General features: G+C 57.0%; 1 protein-coding gene across 1 annotated transcript in view; it reads left to right on the forward strand.

Annotated features, from left to right (window-relative positions):
• The first annotated feature begins 243 nt into the window (after positions 1-243).
• Positions 244-21350, forward strand: part of RTN4R (reticulon 4 receptor) — an 86371-nt gene continuing 65264 nt past the window's right edge. The window contains exon 1 of the mRNA XM_050980721.1: positions 244-517. Coding sequence (XP_050836678.1) covers positions 496-517 — 22 coding nt within the window. The 5' untranslated portion in view covers positions 244-495. The remainder of the gene's footprint in view (positions 518-21350) is intronic.

Consider the following 21350-nt stretch of genomic DNA (forward strand, 5'->3'; position numbering starts at 1 on the left):
GCCCGTGCCCGGCTCCCCCGTCCTCCCGCTCACTCCTCCAGCCAGTAAATCCGATCTAGGCTGATTCCTCTCACGTCAAACCACATGATCCCATAAAACATTCATCGCCTCTCCATCCCCGCTCGCTCGCCGCTCGTTCCCGGGATACAGCGCAGCCGGCTCCGCTCCCCGCCGCCGGATCCGCCGCAGCCCCGGCCCCGTGCGTGCGGCGGGCGGGCGGACGGAGGGAGGAGGAGGCAGGCGAGGCGAGGCGAGGCGAGGCGAGGCGAGGCGAGGCGAGGCAGGGAGGGGGAGCCTCGCCTGGATGCTGACTCCAGCTCGGGGGCTGCTCATTCCCCCGATGAGCGAGGGCACAGGGAGCGCCCCCCCCTCCCCGTGCGCCGCCGCTCCCCGCTCGGGCTGAAGTTTGGCTCCGGGATCTGCCCCGCTTTCCCAGGGATTGTACTGCTGCCGCTCCACTTTGCGCCTCCAGACGTGCCTTCCCCGACCCCTAAGATGAAGAGGGCGATAGCTGAAGGTAGGTGCGCCCCGGTCTCCCTCCGCCGCCGCGGCTCCTCAGGGCAGGGCACGGCGGCCGCGGCCCCAACTTCGCCCGGTGCCGGGAACTTCCCTCGCCGCAACTTTTTTCCCCCGTGGGGTCTTCGGGAGCGGCCAAGGTCCCACGAGGAGAAGAGGGGCCGGGCCGGGAGCTGGGGCCGGGAGAGGCGGCGGGGAGGGCGCGGGGGGAGCGGGACCGCCGCGGCTGCGGGAGCGGAGCGGAGGCGAGGCCGGAGGGGGAGCGAGGACCGGGCAGGGCTCAGCTCCAGCCGCGGAGCACGGCAGAGGGATGGAAGGAGGACAGAGGGATGGTGGAAAGGGAGCAGTGGGGTGGAAGGAGAGCAGCGGGCTAAGCCCCCTCCAGCCGCCGCCCAGCCTGGCTTGGCTCAGATCGGCCTTGGGGTGACCGGGCGAAGTTGGTGCCTCCGGGGAGTGTCCCCAGCCCGCATCCCGCATCCCACGGCGGAGGGGCCGGGACAGGCGGGAGAAGGGATGGGGCAGCCCGGCTTCCCCCGCTCGCAGCCCTGCCGCTGGAGGAGCCCCGGCCCCGCTCCCCGAGCGCTTCCCGCTCGCGGAACCTCCGGACGGGGAAGTTCCCGGAGGGTCGGGGCGCCCCGCAGGGACAGCGGGTCCCGGGGTGCGGTGGAGCTCCCCGCAGAGCCCTCCCTTAGGGTCCCGCCGCCTCGTGTTCGGGAGCCAGAGGCTGGGAAGGGCTGGGGGTGCGGAGCTGGACCCCCTTTCGACTCGCTCGCAGCGTCGGGAGAGAGGCGCGGAGCTCGCAGCCTGGCACGGCCGGACTCTGCCTGAACCTTTTCCATGCACTTTGGCGATAACCTTTGCTTCCCCACCCCGTGCGCAGGCTGGGGCTGGGGCAGGGGGCTGCGGCTCCTCCCGGAGCCCCTCGGTCCTGCCGTGCCGTAATCGCTTGCTGGGGCTCCGGGGGCACCGCGAAGCGGCCCCAGCTCGGGAGGGACACTCGCTGCCGGGCTCAGCCTGCTCGAGAAGCGTGTGCCGCCCAGGTGTGCTCGCTGGGAAGCCAGCTCACGGATTGCAGTTTTGCCCATCGTGGGAGCTCCAGGGCTGGCCGGGCGCTGGCCAGGGGAGGTTTGGGCATGCGGAGCCTCTGCCCGCTCTGACTCTGCTCCGGGCTGTGCCATCTCCAGCTCGCTTCCCGTTCCCGTCAACGACACAGATATAATTCTCTTTTCCTTTCTGTTTTGGAGGGCACTCTGGCTGATTTATTTGTGACGATCAAAGGACACATCCAAGCTGTGATCCACACCGCACACTGCCTCCTCGAGAGGCTTTGTGTCGATCTGAAACGTGAAATGGCCAATTTATTCCTGTTTGGGGAACACCTCGGGAGCAGGCTCGGCTACCAGCTTCTCCCCGGGCCCGGAGAGGATGCTGACAGCCGAGCCTCCATTTGCCGGGGCGCAGGGGCTGCCATCGATCCGAGCCCGGGGCTCGGTGCCCTCCTCAGCCGGTGCCGGGCTGTGCCCGGGGCTCTTTGTCACCCGCGGTGCCGGCAGAGCCGTGCAGGTACTGGGTGTGCCCCGATCCCCTGCGCTCCATCCCCGCTGCTGCTGCAGCGCTGCTCTCCCCACGCACTGACACTCCCGGCTGCCGCCAGCATCGTGTGGAATAACACAGGGGATAATGAAATATAAAAACTGTCTTACAACGGCTTTATTTATAGAACAAGGCTTGGAGGAGTTTGGGGTTGAATTATTTGCTTTTTTGCTGCAGTTTATGAATTGCTCCTGTGAGAGGCTGCCTTGCTGGCAGGTTTGGCTGGAAAGTCCTGAGGAACCTGGGGGATTCTGTTTAGCTGAGTGTCCATCCTGCTGGATCTGGACTACATTTCCCACTGTGGGCTGTCAGGATGCTTCAAGTGCCTTGTAAGCCAGAAATAGCCACCAGGGGCGGTTGGACAGGCAGAGCTTTCCCTGGTCTCAGCACTTGCTGCCTTATTAACACGATTCATTTTTACTGAAAAAGGGCTTTCTATGCTTATTCCTTTTTTTTTTTTTTAACCCGAATACAAACCCCTGTAATATGAGAACCTACATCGACATCACAGATGTGAGAGCAGATCTTTTTTTTCCTCTTGAGAGAAGACACCATTCATTGCATTATTCTGTATTTCCTGTCTTTATAATGTAAATTTTTTATCAAGGGCCCGCTGCATTTTCTGGGCTTTGTCCCCCCTTTCCCAGCCCGCGGCACAGACCTCAGACCGGTATTCCATGGGCCCATCAAAGGCTGTGTTTGGAGAGGTTTTCTAAGGAGGAATGTGCTTAAAGAGGAATTTTAGGGCAGAAAGGTAGAGGTGCTGTTGCACCACTCGGTGCCTGGGCGTTGAACTGGTGCAGACATCGTTGTTCCCTGCTGGATCTGGGATGTTTTCCTAGACAAAACTGGGCCAGAGGAGGAGTTAATGAGAAGCAGTGAGGAAGTGTGGAGGGCTGTGGGCAGCACGTGCTGAACCAGCCGGGCCCCTCATGAATTCCCTCAATGCCGAGCTCAGGAGCTCAGGAGCTCCAGGCTTGGCTTGGGAAAACCTCCCGGGAGCCTGGTGTGTCCATAAAGGAGTGGGAAGGAGAGGGAGTGGCTGGTGGGAAAGAGCAAAGGGATATTTGTCACACAGCATCTCTCTCTGCTCTGCCCTGCTCTAGGGTCTGGAATGCAAGGGCAGGAGAGTGGCTCTTGCTCCATCCGCTCATCCTGTGGAGTGGAAGCTGGCAAGGGCCATGGGAATTCCCAGCCCAGATGCCACATTCCCTGTGCCAGGCTGTGCCTGCTGCCACAGGCCTTGTGTAATCTTCTTCTGACCCCAACAACGACTTGGGCCTCAGCTTTCCAAAGGAACAACCAGAATCCAGCAGCATAGATGGGAATTTTCCACATTTTTCATCTCAGAAGCAGCAAGGAGCCTGTGAGCTGGGGGCAGGGCAGGGGAGGATGCCCGAGGCTGCTGCATCTCTGCGTGTACAACCCTGCCCAGCCCTGCCCAGCCCAGCACAGCCCTGCTGCCTGAGGGCACTGGGACCCCTTCCCTTCCCTTCCCTTCCCTTCCCTTCCCTTCCCTTCCCTTCCCTTCCCTTCCCTTCCCTTCCCTTCCCTTCCCTTCCCTTCCCTTCCCTTCCCTTCCCTTCCCTTCCCTTCCCTTCCCTTCCCTTCCCTTCCCTTCCCTTCCCTTCCCTTCCCTTCCCTTCCCTTCCCTTCCCTTCCCTTCCCTTCCCTTCCCAAACCTTCCCAAACCTTCCCAAACCTTCCCTTCCCAAACCTTCCCAAACCTTCCCAAACCTTCCCTTCCCAAACCTTCCCAAACCTTCCCAAACCTTCCCAAACCTTCCCCCTGAGGCATGCACAAGGAGAAGGCAAATGGCCTGAGCCCGAGCCTGCATGCAGAGCAGGACAAGGCAGAGTGCCCAGAGCTGAGCTCTGGTTTCTGCTCGGCCCTGCCCTGCTGGGGCAGCTGCAGCCGGGATTCACCTGCAGGGGCCAGGGAGGAGCCGCTCCTGCCAGGTGTTTGTCCTCTTCCCCTTGGATTTGCAATGCTCTCTGCTGCTGTCACCTTCAGTGAGACAGATCTCTGAGTGCCAGGCACCTCTTTTGATGTTTCTGAAAAGGTTTTCTCTTTATGCAGGGGGCACAGCCCCCGTGGAACAGGAGCACCCTGCACCACTGCACAGGGGGGCTGTCATGGGCAGCAGCTCAGCCTGGGGCCTGCAAGGGCTGCCACTTTCTGGGAGGGCTTGTCCCTCCTGGCTGCATGGGAAGCTCTGTGCTGTGTCCCAGAGCCAGGTGGATCTGTCTGGGATTTGTGAGTAGCAGGGTGTCAGGTCTTCCCCATCACAGACACCCAGCACTGAGGGAGGAAGGAATGAGGCTGATGAGACACAAAGCCCACCTTCTCCTCCCCTTTCCTGCTGTGGCTGCAACTCCTGGAGGTTTCCAGAGGCTGAGGGAAAAGGGGACAATTGTACTGAAAAGTCTTAATCAGCTGAAAGAGGCTGAGGGTGGATCCTGCCGTGCTTGCGCAGAGGTGCAGGAGGAATTCGTGCAGAGTTTGCTCAAATGTGCAAACTCACCTCAGCCTGAGCCGTGTGTGCCTGACACTGCTGGGACACAGGGGAATGGGGGGCTGGGGGGGGCTGCTCCTCCTTTGGGTGGTGTTCAGAGGGGTGTGTGGGCTCAGGGCAGGTGACATGGCTGCTTCCCTTGGGCTGTGGGCAGAGAACATCTGTGGTGTGGCACAGCCCCTGACCTGCTGCTTTGCTTTTGGAGTGCTCCTAGAAGGCCTCTGGAGTCTGCTCTTAGCCCTGCTTTGTATCCTTGACCAGGTCAATGAGCCTTTCTGTGATGTAGTCTCAGCTTTTCCAGCACTGTCCTCGGAGATGATGCTGAGTTATGTCCCAAGGGACCCAGGATATGCTTAAACTCAGCCCAGAGCTGAGGTGAGGAGGCTGAGCAGTCCCTGATCACCTCCTTAGCTGTGCCACAGTGGCAGGTGACAAGACTGATGATCTCCTGAGGGCTGTTGCTGCATCCACAGCAGGTTTGTGTCTCTGGGCTGGCCCACCTTCCTCCCAACCTTCACACTGCAGATTTCACAGCATTTATTGTCCCTCTCCTGGAACCAGGAGATTAGCAAAGCACTTGAGTTTTATTTGGAATCCTCCCTGGTTGTCAAGGAAAGCAGAAACGCTCCACAAGCACATGCAAAGCATCAAGGAGACTGGAAACAAAGAAACACAAACACTCCAATGCTGGGGTTTTCAGTTCAGTTTCTGGAGAGCTCAGCAGTGTGAGGCATCACCCTGATGACTCTCACGGAGCAGTGTTGGGTCCTGTCTGCATGGCTCAGGCAAGCCAGGCTCAGAATAATTGCTTTCATGAAATCATGGAATGTTTTGGATATTATAATCTGGATACACCTGGAGCACCTCTGGAGGTATCTAAAGTACCTCTGGCTCAAAGCACAGCTGATTTCAAAGCCAGATCTGGCTGCTCAGGGCTTGTCCTGTCCAGCATGGATGTCTTCCCAAGGATGGAGATGCCCTGTCCTCCTCCACAGCCTGTCTGGCAGCCCAAGCCTTTCTCACCTGACCTGGGGCAGCACCATGGGTGCTCCCTGTACCGTTGGTGACCTGGGGGTGCCTGGCTCTGTCCCTGGGTGTGGCAGGGCTGGGGCAGGAGCGATGGGGGATTTCGTGCTGGCTCCCTGTGAGGTCAGAGCAGGTGCTGGGGAGGTATCAAAGAGGGGTAAAAGCAGGGGTCACAGCCAGGTGCCATGGGAGGGACACTCAGGGGGGCAGCAGGGACACTCACGATGGCAGTAGGACACTCAGGGTGGCAGCAGAACACTCAAGGTGGCAGCAGAGACACTCAGGGTGGCAGCAGGACACTCAGGGTGGCAGTGGGACACTCAGGGTGGCAGCAGACCTTGCACACAGCTGTCCTGTGCCTGTTTTGCTGTGTGGCTGCTCCTGGGGAAGGAGCCCCTGGCCAGTTTGATGTGGCCTGGTTCCAGCCCCCCCAGCCTGCTGGCCCACATCAATGGTAATTAAACAGAGCTCCCCTGCAGCTCTGCAGTCCTCAGATGCTCCCTGTGCTGGGAGCCTTTCCTGACACCCTGTGGGGACAGGGGCCTCTCTGAGGACACACAGACCTGGCCAAATCCCAAAACCCTGGCGGTGCTGGCGGGAGGGGCTACTGCATCTCAGCTCAGCTCTGCTGTGGGTTTCTGCTGTGGATTTCTCTGTCCAAGCTTTGGAAGGCTCCAATGATGGAGCCTTGCTGGCCTTTCCCAGTACTGGAGCTGATGAAAAAGCTTTTCCTGATGTCTGAACTGAAGCTCCCAAGGTGCAGTTCTTGGCTGTGGCTCCTTGCTATGACACCTGGCCACACAAAGGTGTGCTTTGCTCTGCCATCCTTTCAACTGCCCTGGAGTAGCTGGACGCTGGAATTAAATCTCCCTTCACCTTCTCTTTGCCTAGCCCAACCATCATAATTCCCTCTGCCTGACCCTGTAGGACATATTAGGACATATATTGGGCAGAAATTGTTATCTGTGAGGGTGGGCAGGCCCTGGCACAGGGTGCCCAGAGCAGCTGTGGCTGCCCCTGGATCCCTGGCAGTGCCCAAGGCCAGGTTGGACATTGGGGCTTGGAGCAGCCTGGGACAGTGGGAGGTGTCCCTGCCCATGACAGGGGTGGCACTGGGTGGGCTTTAATGTCCCTTCCCACCCAAACCATTCCATGGATCTGTGGTTCTCTGGTTCTATGACATCCTATAGGCTTCTGGTCATCCTGGGCTGTGGCAGCCCTGGGGTGGCAGCAGGAGCAGGGCAGTGCCCATCCCCTGAGCTGGCACTGCTGGGATACCTCCAGTGCTGGGGCAGCTCTGGGACCCTCCTGCCAGGAGAGACCTGGAGGGGCTGGAGCGTGTCCAGGGCAGGGAAGGGAGCTGGGAAGGGGCTGGAGCCCCAGGAGCAGAACTCCCTGCAGTTCTTGCCCCACTCAGCTGTGGCTGCCCATGGGTCCCTGGCAGTGCCCAAGGCCAGGCTGGACAGGGCTTGGAGCACCTGGGACAGTGGAGTTCCAGCCCAGCCAGCCCAGGACAAGGGCTGGACATCAGCTCCTTCTTCCTTCCAGGAGCTGCATCCTGAGAAGATCCAAACCCTTGTGCCCCAAGGTGCTTGTTGACTGGAGCCGACTCCCAGAAACCTCCTTGTCCAGCATTTCTGTCTGTACTTGATCCGTGGTCTGAGAGCCTTTGTTGTCAGCTGTGCTCTGATCCCGCCCGCAGCTGCAATTCCACAGGGAAGCAGAGGGATCCAGCGGCAGAGGAAGGCTCAGTGCCTGGATGGGAGTTTCCAGCCCAGCTTTTCTCCGTCCCCCTGGAGCTGGACACCTTCCCTCCCTGGCTCTGGGAGTCCTGGTGCCTTTCCAGCGCTCCGTGCTTTGTTTTCTCTTCTCCGTGCTGCACCTTCTGCTGGAAACAAAGGGATGTTTGCATTCCAGCGTGATGCTTCCCTTTCTTCCCTGAGTGCAGGGGATAATTACAGTGCCTTGCACTAATTGATCCCTTATTAGTGATAATTGTGATTTACGTGGTGCTTTAGGAAGGGGCATTTCTTTGGCAGAAGTGATGCTCTAATGTCACACTTGTGATGTGTCACCTCATCTCCCGTGAGCTGCTCATGGGGGAAACGGGTTCACTTTTATTATTTTGTTAAAAACCAATCTTTTGCAAGAACCATCTGGCTGCTAAATTCTCCTCCCGGAGCTGTGCGGTTTGCAGGGAGTTCATTTGCGTCTTTAGCTACTAAAGAGGAAGTAAAAGTGACTGATTAGTCTGAGACTGGGACCATTCACATCAAAGTGACAGATTTTGCGAGCTGGATTTGGGGAAGTGTTTAAAACTGGTGTGTTTTCATTAAATTTTGAAGACTGTGGGCAGAAGTGCGCTCTCGGCGCTGCAGCTCAGCCCTGCACCCTGGGTTGTTGTGTCGCCGTGAATTGTGGGGCTGCTCAAATCTCCCTCTGCTTGTTTGACGACTTTAAATATTGATTTTAATTGTGCCTCTTTCTTAAGGCTGTGAGTGATGGTGGGAGCCGTGGACAATAATCCCTGAGCACAACACAGCCATGTGTACCGGGAGGGGGGAACTCAGCCTGGCTTTCTGCACAGGGCAGGGAGAGAAAGGAGAATGCCTTTGGAGCCCCCAAACTCAGCTTTCCCTGCTCCCATGGGGGCCTTGCAGGGATGTGCTGGCCAAGCTGGGCTCTCAGAAGCCCTTTGGGGGTGCTGGGGTAAGGCTGGGAGAGCTCTACACTCTCCCCTGCCCAGAGGGGTCATTGGAAAGCCTCAGAGCAAATCCAGAGTTTGGGAATGCGGGATTTGTCTGTGCAGAGAGAAATGGTTACCTGGGAGCCACTAGGACCTGTGGGACTTGCACTACAAGGATCTGGAGAGACAGGAGACAGGGAATGGCTCCAAACTGAGAGAGAGTGGGTCTAGGTTGGATATGAGGAAAGATCCTGCCCTGGGAGGGTGGGCAGGCCCTGGCACAGGGTGCCCAGAGCAGCTGTGGCTGCCCCTGGATCTCTGGCAGTGCCCAAGGCCAGGCTGGACAGGGCTTGGAGCAGCCTGGGACAGTGGGAGGTGTCCCTGCCATGGCAGGGGTGGCACTGGGTGGGCTTTGATGTCCCTTCCAACCCAGCCAATCTGGGGTTCTGGGATTGCACATCCCTGAGGCACTGGCATGATTTCAGGAGCAGTGGGAGCTGTGCTGTCCCTCTCCCTGTGCCCAGGTGCCTTCCCAAGCACACATCCTGAGGGCTCTGGCCCTGATCAATGCTCTGAGGCCGTGCAAACACGGTTAGCATTGGCTTTACACTAGAGGGCTGTCTGTCCCTTTCCCTTCTGAGAGCAGCTCCTGTGCTGAGAACCTTCCTGTGGCAGGATCCCAGTTTGATCCCGGGGTTGGGGAGTGCTGCAGGCTGCTGTGTGGCGCCCAGCTCTGCTCTCTGTGCTGCTCAGGGCAGCCCTGCCCGGGGTGCAGGGGCCCTTTGGAGCCGTTTCTGGTGAAGTGGAGCTCTCTGGCTCTGCCTCTGTCCAGCTCAGCAGGAAGCAGCAGTTTCCACAGAGGATTCTTTCCCCTCCTGCTTTTCCAGGCCCCTTTTGCTGTCAGCAGTAGAGCACTCTGGTAGCACAGAGATGCTCTGGGTTTCCAGGAGTGTGGCATTTCCTGCTGCTGCCCTGCCCTGGTGATGATCTGCAGCCCTGAACATCTGCACATCCAGCTGTGGGGTGACAGGAACTGCTCTGGAAATGGCTCTGGGGGCTGGGGGAGCCTTCAGTGTCCTAGGGTTGAAAGAGATTTGGCCGCTTCTGCCTGAAAGTTTAGCTGGGACAGCTCCTCTGGCTCTCCTGTCACCTGCAGGGCTGGGACCTCTGGGGACATTGCTACCATGAAGCCTGGTTGCTTTGGTCCCCTGCTGCCATTTGTTGCATGGAATCCCAGAATATCCTGAGCTGGAAGGACCCACAGGATCATCCAGCCCCTGGCCCTGCCCCCACCAACCCCACCCTGGGCATCCCTGGCAGTGCTGGCCAAAGGCTCCTGGAGCTCTGGCAGCCTCGGGGCCGTGCCCATTCCCTGGGGAGCCTGGGCAGTGCCAGCACCCTCTGGGGGAAGAACCTTTCCCTGGCACATCTTCCTGCTGGTTGAATTGAATTGAAATGTTTAATTCTGTCCCCACTCACCTTTAACCCAGGTAAAGACAGAACTGGCTGGAGCCTGCCTTTGCCTGACAGACATGTTGAATTCAGGCCTGCCTGGAGAATTCCAGCCCCAAACACTATCCCTCAGTGCCTGCCATGTACCTCATGCCATGCATTTGTGGCACTGCTTTTTCCTCTTCCTGGATGCCTGGGCAGTCAAAGCTTGGCTCAGTTTGGGCAAAACTGATTATTGATTATTGAGAGCAGCCCTGGCCAAGGGTGAGCAGGGCTGGGGGGAGATGAGCTGGGATGGCCAGGAGTGAGTGGAGGGGGGCACTGGTGGGTGCTGGGAGCCCTCTGGGGCTGTGCCCAGCACACACTCAAGTGCAGAGGATGGTTCTTTGGCACAAGCTGGTTGATGAGCTCCAGGCACTTCTCTCCCTCCCTCCAGGTTGTCCCTGGTGTGTCCTGAGTGGGGGTAGGGGTGAATGATGGTGATGCTGAGCTCCAAGTGGTGGCACTGACCCCAGTGATGGTAGTAGGACACTGCTGGGCCGTGGGGAACAGGTGTGGGACCTGCTCTGCATCCACCAGCCACGGCTGGCACGGGAGCAGAGCAGCAGTGGCAGCAGTGGCAGCAGTGACCCTGCTGTCCTCAGGGCTCAGGACAGGGATGTCCCCAGGCTGAGGGTCCCTTTGCTGCTCAGAGTCACTGCTGCAGGCAGCATTACCTGTCCTGTCACCCAGGGCACAGCTGGGAGATGTGGGCAGGCAGGGGGCCCCAGCTGGCCCTGCTGGCACAGAGCTGCTGTGCCCTGCCCATGTGTCAGGCAGCCAGGGCAGCTCAGGAGCCACAGAAACATGGAATGGCTCGGGTTGGCTTGGGAGGGACCCTGCAGCCCACCAGTGCCACCCCTGCCATGGCAGGGACATGTCCAGTGTCCCAGGCTGCTCCAAGCCCTGTCTAGCCTGGTCTTGGGCACTGCCAGGGATCCAGGGGCAGCTGCCCAGGCTGGGTTCATGGGCTGGAACTCTCAGCCCACCCTGCTCCCCCCCATTTACACAGCCCTGGGAAGAGCTGCTGGATCCCCCACATGACTGGCTTCATTTCAGGCCACAAAATGGATTTTAGCCCTCCTCGGGGGGGAAGCAAAGGGTTTGTTCCCCCCCAGCCTCCCTGGGTATGGCAGGAGGACCAGGCTCAGCCCCTGCAGGATCGATTTTCCAGGTTTGATGTTCCAGGTTTGAACCTTGATTTCTGACATCAGGGGTGAAGTGAGAGGAGGCTCCAGCTGGGCTTGGAGGCAGAGCCTGGCCAAGGGTGCAGCTTCATCTCCAGGTGACCTCCAAGGCCACACCCTTGGGTTTGATGTCACCCACAAGCCCATGGAGCCATTTCTCCCAAGCTTTTACCAAGACTCAGCTTCTACCTTGACACAAATTTTGCTGCTGAGGCACTGAGGGCAGTGTGGGGTCTGGAGATCAGACAATGGTTGTTTAAACATTGTTCCCACTACTCCTGTTTTCCTGAGGCTGTGTCCTCTGCTGGGTGCAGAGTGGTCCCAAAGCCCTGGGAAGGGGCTCTGGGAGGGGCTGGGGGTGCTGCTGGCCTGGCATCATGTCCAGTCCCTGCCCCCTTCTCTCCCAGGCTGGAAGGGAGCCCCAGGGGACAGCCCAGCCAAGGAGAGACATTTGTACCAGTGGCACCATAAATGACACCCAGCTGCCTTGGGGAGCCAGCCCAGGAGAGCCTTTCATTGGCCATGGTGTTTCATGGGAAATGCTTTGCTTTCTCTGTGTTTATTTTTGGCTTTCCTGGAGTTTCTCAAAGCTTACAATTAATCCTGAGCTTTGGGGTGGCCAGCTGGGCTGCAGGGACAGAGTCTGCCTCAGAACACTGCGTTTGGCCGTTTCCTGGGGAGCTTGGGTTCACTGGGAGCTTGGAGAAGTTTAACCTGGGGACACCTGGGGCAGGTGCAGTGTGCTTTGCATGGAGACACAGCTGGGCCAGGGGAAGTGTCCCTGCCCATCGCAGGGGTGGCACTGGATGAGCTTTAGGTCCCTCCCAATCCAAACCATTCCAAGGTTCTGTGATCCTGTTTTTATAGTCACGAGGACCCCCCAGATCAGCCTGTGCCTGCTCCAGCCCTGCCCCATCCCAGCTTTAGGTGCCACCCAAGGCAGCTCCTGGGTGCTGAGCCCTCTCCTCTGGAAGTGCTGGGACTCTGCTGGTTTTACCTGCATTTCTGAGTGCTCCAACTTGCTCCTCTCCTCCTAAAATTAAGGCCTCAGCGTGGCCCATATGAGCCCATGACTCCTTTGCTGTGACATTTCTGCCCCAGCCCTGCTCCTGAAGCCACCTCTAAGGCTGGGGGTGGGAGCACTGCTGTGACAGCCCCTAAAGCTCCGTGGGATGTCTGGGTGTGTTCCACCCCTCTGTGGCTGGGGGATGTGTGCACTGGGGCTGTTCTTGCCCTGGGGTCGCTAGGACAGGGGGGAGGGCCAGCCCTGCTGTCCAGACCATGATTTAGTGACAGAGGGGCCAGCAGCCCCCCGGCACCTCCCCTGTGTGTGCCAGAGCACCAGGCCCTCCCAATAAATCCCTGCCAGCTTATCCCAGCCTGTCTGCCCACTGAGGAGGGGACACCAGGCTCTGAGTGCCCCTGCCTGTCCCCATGCCCCCTGCTCGGGCTCAATGTCCCCAGGGGTAACCTGGTGCCCTGTGGCACTGCAGGGACGGCAGCAGCTGCTCTAAACCAGGGGCTGCAGCTAAAAAAGCCCTGGGAGCCCTCCCTGCTCAGGGTTGGTGTTTGCTGTACTCTCTGACCCAGAGAGATCTGTGAGGGAAGGGCACGAGCCCAGCACTTGGCATGGGCAGAGGTGGCAAGGGACAGCGGAGACAGGGCTCCAGTGGAACTGGAAATGTCACCGTGCTGGGAGCCAGAACCTGCCTGGGTGTGCAGAGAGGACCAGGAGTGAGCAGGGATTGCCAGGGCACCCACAGCTCCTGGGACAGAGCCTGAGCCACCTGTGGGGCCACCCTGCCAGAACAGCTGCCCTGGTGCCCTGCAAGGAGCAGGGACGGACACAGCCCCTGGCCAGGCCAGGCACAGCCCATGGGACCCAGCGTGGAGAGGCCAAAGTCCCAGAGCAGGGACATGCCAGGTTGGGGGACACTGGGGTTGGGTGTGTGACACTGGGGTTGGGTGTGTGACACTGGGGCTGGCTGTGTGACACTGGGGCTGGCTGTGTGACACTGAGGTTGGGTGTGTGACACTGGGGCTGGCAGTGTGACACTGGGGTTGGGTGTGTGACACTGGGATTGGGTGTGTGACACTGGGGCTGGCTGTGTGACACTGGGGTTGGGTGTGTGACACTGGGATTGGGTGTGTGACACTGGGGCTGGCACTGTGACACTGGGCTGGGTGTGTGACACTGGGGTTGGGTGTGCGACACTCTGCACACATGTGGGGAGCAGGCAGGGCATGGGGACAGCTGCATCGGGGGCTGTCCTTCATCTGTTGTGGTATTTTCTGGGTCCCCCATCACTGGGAGGAATGAGTGAATCAGACTCCATGTTCTTAGAATGTTATTATATTATATTATATTATATTATATTATATTATATTATATTATATTATATTATATTATATATATTATATTATATTATATTATATTATATTATATTATATTATATTATATTATATTATATTATATTATATTATATTATATTATATTATATTATATTATATTATATTATGCTATACTAAAGAAGAGAGAAAGGATACAGACAGAGTGCTAAAAGATAATAATGAAAAACCTGTGACTGACTCCTCAGGATCTGACACAGCTGGCTGTGATTGGTCGTTAAGCTAAAACAATTCACATGAAACCAAACAATGACCAGTTTGATAAACAATGTCTAGACCACATTCCAAAGCAGCAAAACAGGAGAAGCAATCGGGTAATTATTGTTTTCCTTTTTCTCTGAGGCTTCTCAGCTTCCCAGGAGAGAAATCCTGGGCAAGGGATTTTTCAGAAAATGTGACGGTGACAATCTGTCATGGGACAGGGCTGAAAATCGGTGTGGGATGGGCACACAGCTCATGAAGGTGAAGGGGACATGGCTTGTTTGTCACCCAGGAGGGATACGAAAGTCAGGGACATGATTCAAAAGCAATGAAACAAACTGGAGTGCTGCAGTCCCAAGGACACCGCTGGAGCAGATGTTGTGTTAGTAAATGCAGAGGTGGCTCCATGGCCCTTCCCAAAGTGCATCCACGCTGTCCCTCCCTGGGGACAAGGAGATGGTGCTGGTGTCCTCATCACTGCCCTGGGCTGCTCTGCAGAGGCAGGGCCACAGTGCTGTCCCTTCCACTGCCTGTGGCCTTTTGCTTTGCTGCCTCCCAGGACCATAGGCCACTGTGGAGAGTCACAGAACCATGGAATCATTAGGGCTGGAAAAGATCTCCCTGATCATCAAATCCAACCTCTGACCGACACTCCTGGCCACCAAACCGTGCCACGTCTGCTCACTTTTTGAGCACCTCCAGGAATGGTGACTCCAGCCTGCTCCAGGGCCTGACTACCCTTTGAGTGAAGAAATTGCCCCTGATTTCCAACCTGGAGCTCCCTTGGTGTGCAGCTTGAGGCCGTTTCCCTTTCCCACTTGCCCAGGAAGGTGCCTGGTGCCACCTGAGCAGGCCCCTGAGCCCTGCTGGCACAGGCTGCTGGTGCTGCCGTGTCCCAGGCTGGCAGAAGCTCCTGCTGGATGCCTGCCTGGCTCTCTGGAGCAGCACAGGGAATATGCAAATTTAACCTTTGCATTTACTGTGCTGTTCTTTTCCTGGGAAATGTCACCGGGGGCACCAAGCTGGGATCGCCTGGCACTGGGGGAAAGAGCACCAGTGGTGTGTGCCTGGCTCCTGGGGAAGATCCAGCATGGAGCTGGCTCTTCCAGGGAGAGCTCTGGGAGCTGCCCTGCCCTGCCCTGCCCTGCCCTGCCCTGCCCTGCCCTGCCCTGCCCTGCCCTGCCCTGCCCTGCCCTGCGGGATGGATGGGATGGGTTGGGATGGCATGACATAGCATGGCATGGCATGGGTGACTGGAGCCAGCTCCTGAGTGCCAGAGGGAGGGTTGTGTCCGTCATGTCCCCATGGCTGCCGGATCTGTCAGCAGTGACACATCTCCTGCTGCTGGGAGAGGCTTGGGAGCCAGTGCTGTGCTCCAGGGATGGATCCAGAGGCTGCTGTGGCAGGAGGGAGCTCCCTGTTTGCCTGGAGAGGGGAAGGAATCCCACTGGCAGAGCTGGCAGTGCCTGATGGGACTGTCCCAGCTCAGCCCAGGCTGAGGTGAAGGGCTGGGATTCCTGTAGGACAAACAAGAGGGGGGTTGCAGTGGGGACAGGACTGACTGCAGGAGGGAGAGGAATTTCAGCACCAGAATAACCAAAGCCTTTATTAACACCCCTGAAGGTGCCTCCACATTGGCTTTGTGGCTTTTGGCAGCCCCTGCCAGGATGGATGTGCTGATAACTGCACCATTCTCATGGAATAATTCCATAATTCCACTGAGGAGCAGTTGAGAGAGCTGGGAAGGGGCTCAGCCTGGAGAAAAGGAGGCTCAGGGGGAACCTTGTGGCTCTGCACAGCTCCTGCCAGGAGGGGACAGCCGGGGGGGTCGGGCTGTGCTCCCAGGGAACAGGGACAGGAAGAGAGGGAATGGCCTTGGGCTGGGCCAGGGCAGGCTCAGGGTGGATATGGGGAAAATTCCTTCATGGAAAGGGGGGTCAGGTACTGGCACAGCTGCCCAGGGCAGGGGTGGAACCCCATCCCTGGAAAAGCTCAGAAAGCTGTGTGGGTGTGGCACTGGGACATGGCTTAGTGGTGAACATGGTACTGCTGGCTCAAGGATTGGACTCAACAATCTCAGGGGTTTTTTTCCAGCCCAGACAATTCTGTGATTCCCTGTGGCTGTGCCAGCCCCAGCTGTGGGTTCTGAGATTCCCAGTGGGCTGTGCCAGCCCCAGCTGTGGCTTTGAGCAGGCAGAGCACACCTGTAGAGCCCCATGAGCAGCTCAGGGGGTGGCCCTGGTGCTGTGTCCTCTGCAGAGTGACCTCAGCTGCCACTTCAGGTCTGTGTCTGTGTGGGACAAGTGCTCAGGGTCAGCAGGAGCTCTCCAAGGACAACCAAGGCTCCCTCCAGGAGCAGCAGGGGCAGCTCTGGGCCAGCAGGACCCAGAAAAGCAGAGCAGGAGCCTTCCCAAGCAGCCCAGAAGGAGCCAGACAGGATGTCCACGTGGTGGGCTCCACAGGAGAACAGGTTCATCTCCCAGTTCCCAGAGGGGTTGGGAGACAGTAGAGTCACAAAGGGTTTGGAAGCACAACAGATGCCTTGGAGGTAACCCTGGAGCAGCCTGAGCTGGTTGGGATTGCACTCCCACCTCCAGGGGCTCTGGGAGCAGCAGGGGGCCCTGTGGACCCCTGGATCTGCTGTGCTCCTGGATTTGGGCTGCTCCTGAGGAGCAGGTGGGGCTGTGCTGTGTGTGCTGCAGGTCTGTTCACTCAGAGAGGAGCAGGTACAAACCCACCACGAGGTGTATCCAAACCTCCTCATGAATATCAATAACCTCAGCAGTCCCTGGCAGAGGGGCTGGAGTGCAGGAGAGGGCTGAGTGCAGGATGGAGTCATGGAGCAGCGCGGGGGGTGCTGCTGGTCCTCACACCCAGAAGCAGGGCAGGGAAACAGAGGGAGCAGGGCAGGATCCACGTGGGAAAGCTGCTGTTCCCACAGTGCATGAGCAACTTCCAGAGCCCTCGGCTCTGCCAGATCATGGACTGAGACAGGGAGACTGACTCAGTGATCAGAATCCCATTTTATTGTGGGATACAAACACTTATATACTGTTTTAGGGAGACTAGTAATGTGTACTGCAATGATTAGCTTAAAATCACAATCACAAACTATGCATATTACAACATCTCTTGCTTGCAGAGTTTAATGGGATTTTCTTTTTCTGGGAAATCTATTTGATTTCATCTTCTTGTAATCCAGGTCTAATTTTCAATGTTCCCTTTGCTTATGCCAAGGCATCTTGTTATCAAATCTCTTCTGTTAACCAGGTCCAAAGTCCATCATCTGTCTTGTGTCCCCCAGCATTCCAACAATGGACGATCCTGAGCTGGAGGGGATCCACAGGGATCTCTGGGTGGCTCTGGAGGGAAGGGCCCATCCTGGGACTGAACCTTGGTGCTGTCAGCACCAGCTGAGCCCAGCCCTGGGGCTGAGAGGCTGGGAGAGCCCCCAGGCTCTGTCTTGGGGGTGGGAAGCTGGGAGCAGGGCAGGGAGGGGTTTCCATTCCTGGGCAACCCCAGAGTGCCTGGCCAGGGGTGGGGCCACTCAGGGGACACTGGTACAGGCTCCTGGGGACAAGAGGGACAGAGCAGGGACAGCCCTGCCAGGGCCAGGCAGGCTCTGCAATGTGTGGGATTATTTACAGCCAGGGGAACGGCCCCAAAGGCAGCTGGGGACTGGAGCATCCCCAGCACACAGCAGGGGCTGCTGCAGAACATTCCCTGCCCAGCACCCACAGGAGCAAGGCTGTGATATCCACAGGATTTTCTGGTGCTATCCATAGGATTTTCTGATGATATTCATAGGAAACAGTGAGAACCAGGCCAGCTTCTTAATGTCTGAGAGAAGAACCTCATCCCAAAGATGAGAGCAAAATTTATCCTTTTTTTCATGTGAACCATTTTAAGGAATATCTTTAGGCTGTGTGGCAGGTGGGAATGGCCAAGGCCTGAATTATTCTTTAGTCAGAGGGTGGGCAGGCCCTGGCACAGGGTGCCCAGAGCAGCTGTGGCTGCCCCTGGATCCCTGGCAGTGCCCAAGGCCAGGCTGGACAGGGCTGGGAGCAGGCTGGGACAGTGGGAGGTGTCCCTGCCATGGCAGGGTGGCACTGGATGGGCTTTCAGGTCCCTTCCCACCAACCATTCCATGTTTCACTGGCTAATTGGGATCTTAACTGGCCCAAGGACTGGATCAGGGCTCTGACCCCTGGACCAGCTTTGGACTTTGTGTAGGCCTTGACCAGAAGAGCCTCTCAGGTCTGGGACACCCCTTCCTGGTCAAGAGTTCCTCAAATCAGCACTAACATAGAGAGTTGCAACCATACCCACATCCCCTGATCAAACCTCACCTCTGTGAAGGGGACTCCTCATTCCCTAAAAGGAGGGGACACTCAGGGCTGTGAGCAGCAGCTGTGGTCAATCCATGGTTGCCAGAAGGAGGTGGGTGCCTGGGGAGCACCCTCTGGGACCCTCAGGTGTGGTGGGATTTTGTCCCTGGCAGGCTGTGCCAAAGGAGGATCCTGATTTTACTCAGGCTCTCCCAGTTCCCTGCTGGTGCTGGTGCTCTGTGGGAGTGACGGGGGTAGGACAGTGGGGACGGATGGAGACGAGAGATCTCTGAGGCCAGGTCGTGGAACTTGGGGTTTATTGAAAAGGGCCTGGGTGCAGGGCCCTGCTGGGAGCTGCCAGCCACAGCTCAGACCAGGCCCAAGAGAAGTAAAGAGAGTGGGAAAGAGAAAGAGGGCAAGAGAGTGGTAAAGAGGATGAGAGCAGGGTTCCCACTACAATACAATAAATCTTCTTCTGTGCTGAATATTGTAATTCTCACTAACCAATCTAATAGAAGATACAAATCCTGTAGCATTTACACACAGCCTATAAGAATCATTACATTCCAATACTGTGTTACAATTTAAACCTTAAAACTCCTCTTTGGGCCCCTTCTGCCAAGTTAGCAGGGTCTGCTCTGACCCTTGGACCTGCTTGCAAGCAGAGGGTGTTGTTTGATCAAAAGGGAATTACCTTCAGCTGGCCATGCCATTGTTTTCCTGTTGTTCAGTAGCTAACGTATCTCAAAGCTTGCTTTCATTTCAATCTCACTTATAGTTTCCATATTCTCAAAATCTTTTGCCAAGCAATCATATTTATAATGCTTTCCTGTTTCATCTTCCCCAACAGTGCTGCAGCTCCTTCCGGAGCAGGAAGGGAGTTGTTCCCCTTGCCTGGGGGCTCAGAGGTCTCCCTGATGAGGTGGCTGATCCTGGTGAGGTGATTTTGGAGCTTGTTGTCCAGGCTCCCTGTGTGCCCCCAGCCCACGTCCCTGCTGTGGGACAAGGGCCCAGTGCTGAGCTCAGGGCCCAGCTGGGCTGAAGGAGACCTTGCCAGGCACAGAGGCAGAACCTAAACATTCCTCAGGTACCATCTGAGAGCCCTGGTGGCTCCAGACAGGCAGTTTCTAGAAGAGATTCTCCTCTCCACCTTCCCTGGGCAGGACACTGCTCTGTTCTCTGTTGGCGATGTGTGGTGTTTGTGAGGGTGCCCAGGAGGTGAGAGAAAAGAATCTGATTCCAAGTTCTCAGAAGGCTGATTTATTATTTTATGATATTATATTATATTAAAGAATGCTATACTGCAACTATACTAAAGAAAGAGAAAGGAGACATCAGAAGGCTGAACAAGAATGATGATGAATCTCGTGACTGACTCCTCAGAGTCTGACACAGCTGGACTGGGACTGGTCATTAATTAAAAACAATTCACACATTTGGATAAACAATCTCCAGACCACATTCCAGAACAGCAAAACATGGAGAAACTGAGGCTTCTTCTCTTCCCAGGAGAAGAAATCCTGGCAAAGGGATTTTTCAGCAAATACCACGGTGGCAGCCGTGCCCCTCAGGGCCCCCATCCATCGCTGCCCGTTCCTGTCCTTGCAGCCCCTCCAGAGCCTGTCCTGGGCAGCTCCTGGGGCTGCCCTGCAAGGAGCTTCAGTGGCTGGGAGCTCATTCCTAGGGACAGAGGCTGGGCCCTGGAGTGTGTCCTGGAAATAGCAAAATAGCCAAACTGCTGTGCTTTGGTAAAAAGCCTGTCTGGGCTGAGGCTGCCCAGGCTCCCTGGGTGTCTGCAGGGCTGAAGGAGCAGGGGCTGGAGGCTCCCACAGGCTCCTCTCCAGCTGTGCTGCCCTGGGGTGGGAAGTGGATTTGTAGGGAATTCTCAAAGCCCGACAGAAGGCCCACACAGTGTGCATCTGTGTGCAAACCTTGAGGCAAGAAATGCTGACTTAGATGGGATAGGACCATGGGACAGGACAGACATTGTTGGGAGAGAAATGGAGCTAGAAACAAGGTTCAAAGGATGGCCTTGCAAATAAGACTGGATACTTTGGAGAAACAGAACTGTGAAAGGTGCATTGTAGTGGGACCCACGAGAGGCAGTTTTAGATGATTGGTTTAAGGCATTTACAGCCTGGTGTGGCTAAAGCTGACAGGCCAAGAAATGCTGACAGTGTCTTTTAATTAGGAAATTGTTGGTTTCTGATTGTGCTGGTGTGAATTATAACATCTGTATTGTCTCACCCTTCTCATGAGACTGAAAATGGAGTAAAATTTTTAAAACACCTCTCAGTTGCCCCATCTCTGGGTCAGAAAACGGCATAATCCAAAAAACCCTGGCTGCCCCCAGCTGTTCCCAACTGCTGTGGAACACACTGAATGCCATGTCCCTATCCCAGCAAGGGGATCCCAGGGGTCACCCCAGCCCACCTCTGTGGGCACCTGTGCTGAAGGTGTCCAGCCACCACTGTCACAGATCCAGGGAATGGTTTGGGTGGGAAGGGATCTTTAGAGGTCATCTAGAGAGCCCCTGCCATGGCAGGGACAGCTTCCACTGTCCCAGGCTGCTCCCAGCCCCAATGCCCAGCCCAGCCTTGGGCACTGCCAGGGATCCAGGGTCAGCCACAGCTGCTCTGGGCACCCTGAGATTCCATAATGCATGGACCAAATCTCTGGCATTTAGCGGAGGAAGGACAGATGATGGGGGAGCCAAGTCCTGGCTTGTCTGTGCAGAGGCAGCTCCACAGGGATTAGATCTCCCTGTGCTGTGGGAATGGGAATATTTGTAATACTTGTGCCCTCCCAGCCACAGCCATGTGTGCATGGAGGACGGTGGGGTTCCCATATCTGATCACACCTCGTGGGCACACAATGCCACCCATGGCAGACATTGGAGAGGGACAGTTTATGAGGCAATGTACAGACACGACACAGGGAATGGCTCCCACTGCCAGAGGGCAGGGATGGACGGATGGGAGATTGGGAATTAGGAATTGTTCCCTGGGAGGGTGGGCAGGCCCTGGCACAGGGTGCCCAGAGCAGCTGTGGCTGCCCCTGGATCCCTGGCAGTGCCCAAGACCAGGTTGGACAGGGCTGAGAGCAGCCTGGGACAGTGGGAGGTGTCCCTGCCATGACAGGGATGGCACTGGATGAGCTTTAAGGTCCCTCCCAACCCAAACCAGCCTGGGATTCTGTGATTCTGAGCTCTGGGGCAGAGCTGTTGCTTCCCAAATTCCTTCAGGAGGAAACGAGGGCTGCTGGTGCAGATGTGGAGCTGCCCCTGGAAAGGGAGGCAGCAGAGGGTTCAGAGGCACTGCCTGTTTCCCCATCCAGGGAGAAGCATGTCCTGTTGTAATTGCCTGGCTTATTTGGAAAAAAACCCCAGTAGTTCCTA

The sequence above is a fragment of the Serinus canaria genome, chromosome 15 (genome assembly GCF_022539315.1).
Source record: "Serinus canaria isolate serCan28SL12 chromosome 15, serCan2020, whole genome shotgun sequence".
NCBI classification, from domain to species: domain Eukaryota; kingdom Metazoa; phylum Chordata; class Aves; order Passeriformes; family Fringillidae; genus Serinus; species Serinus canaria.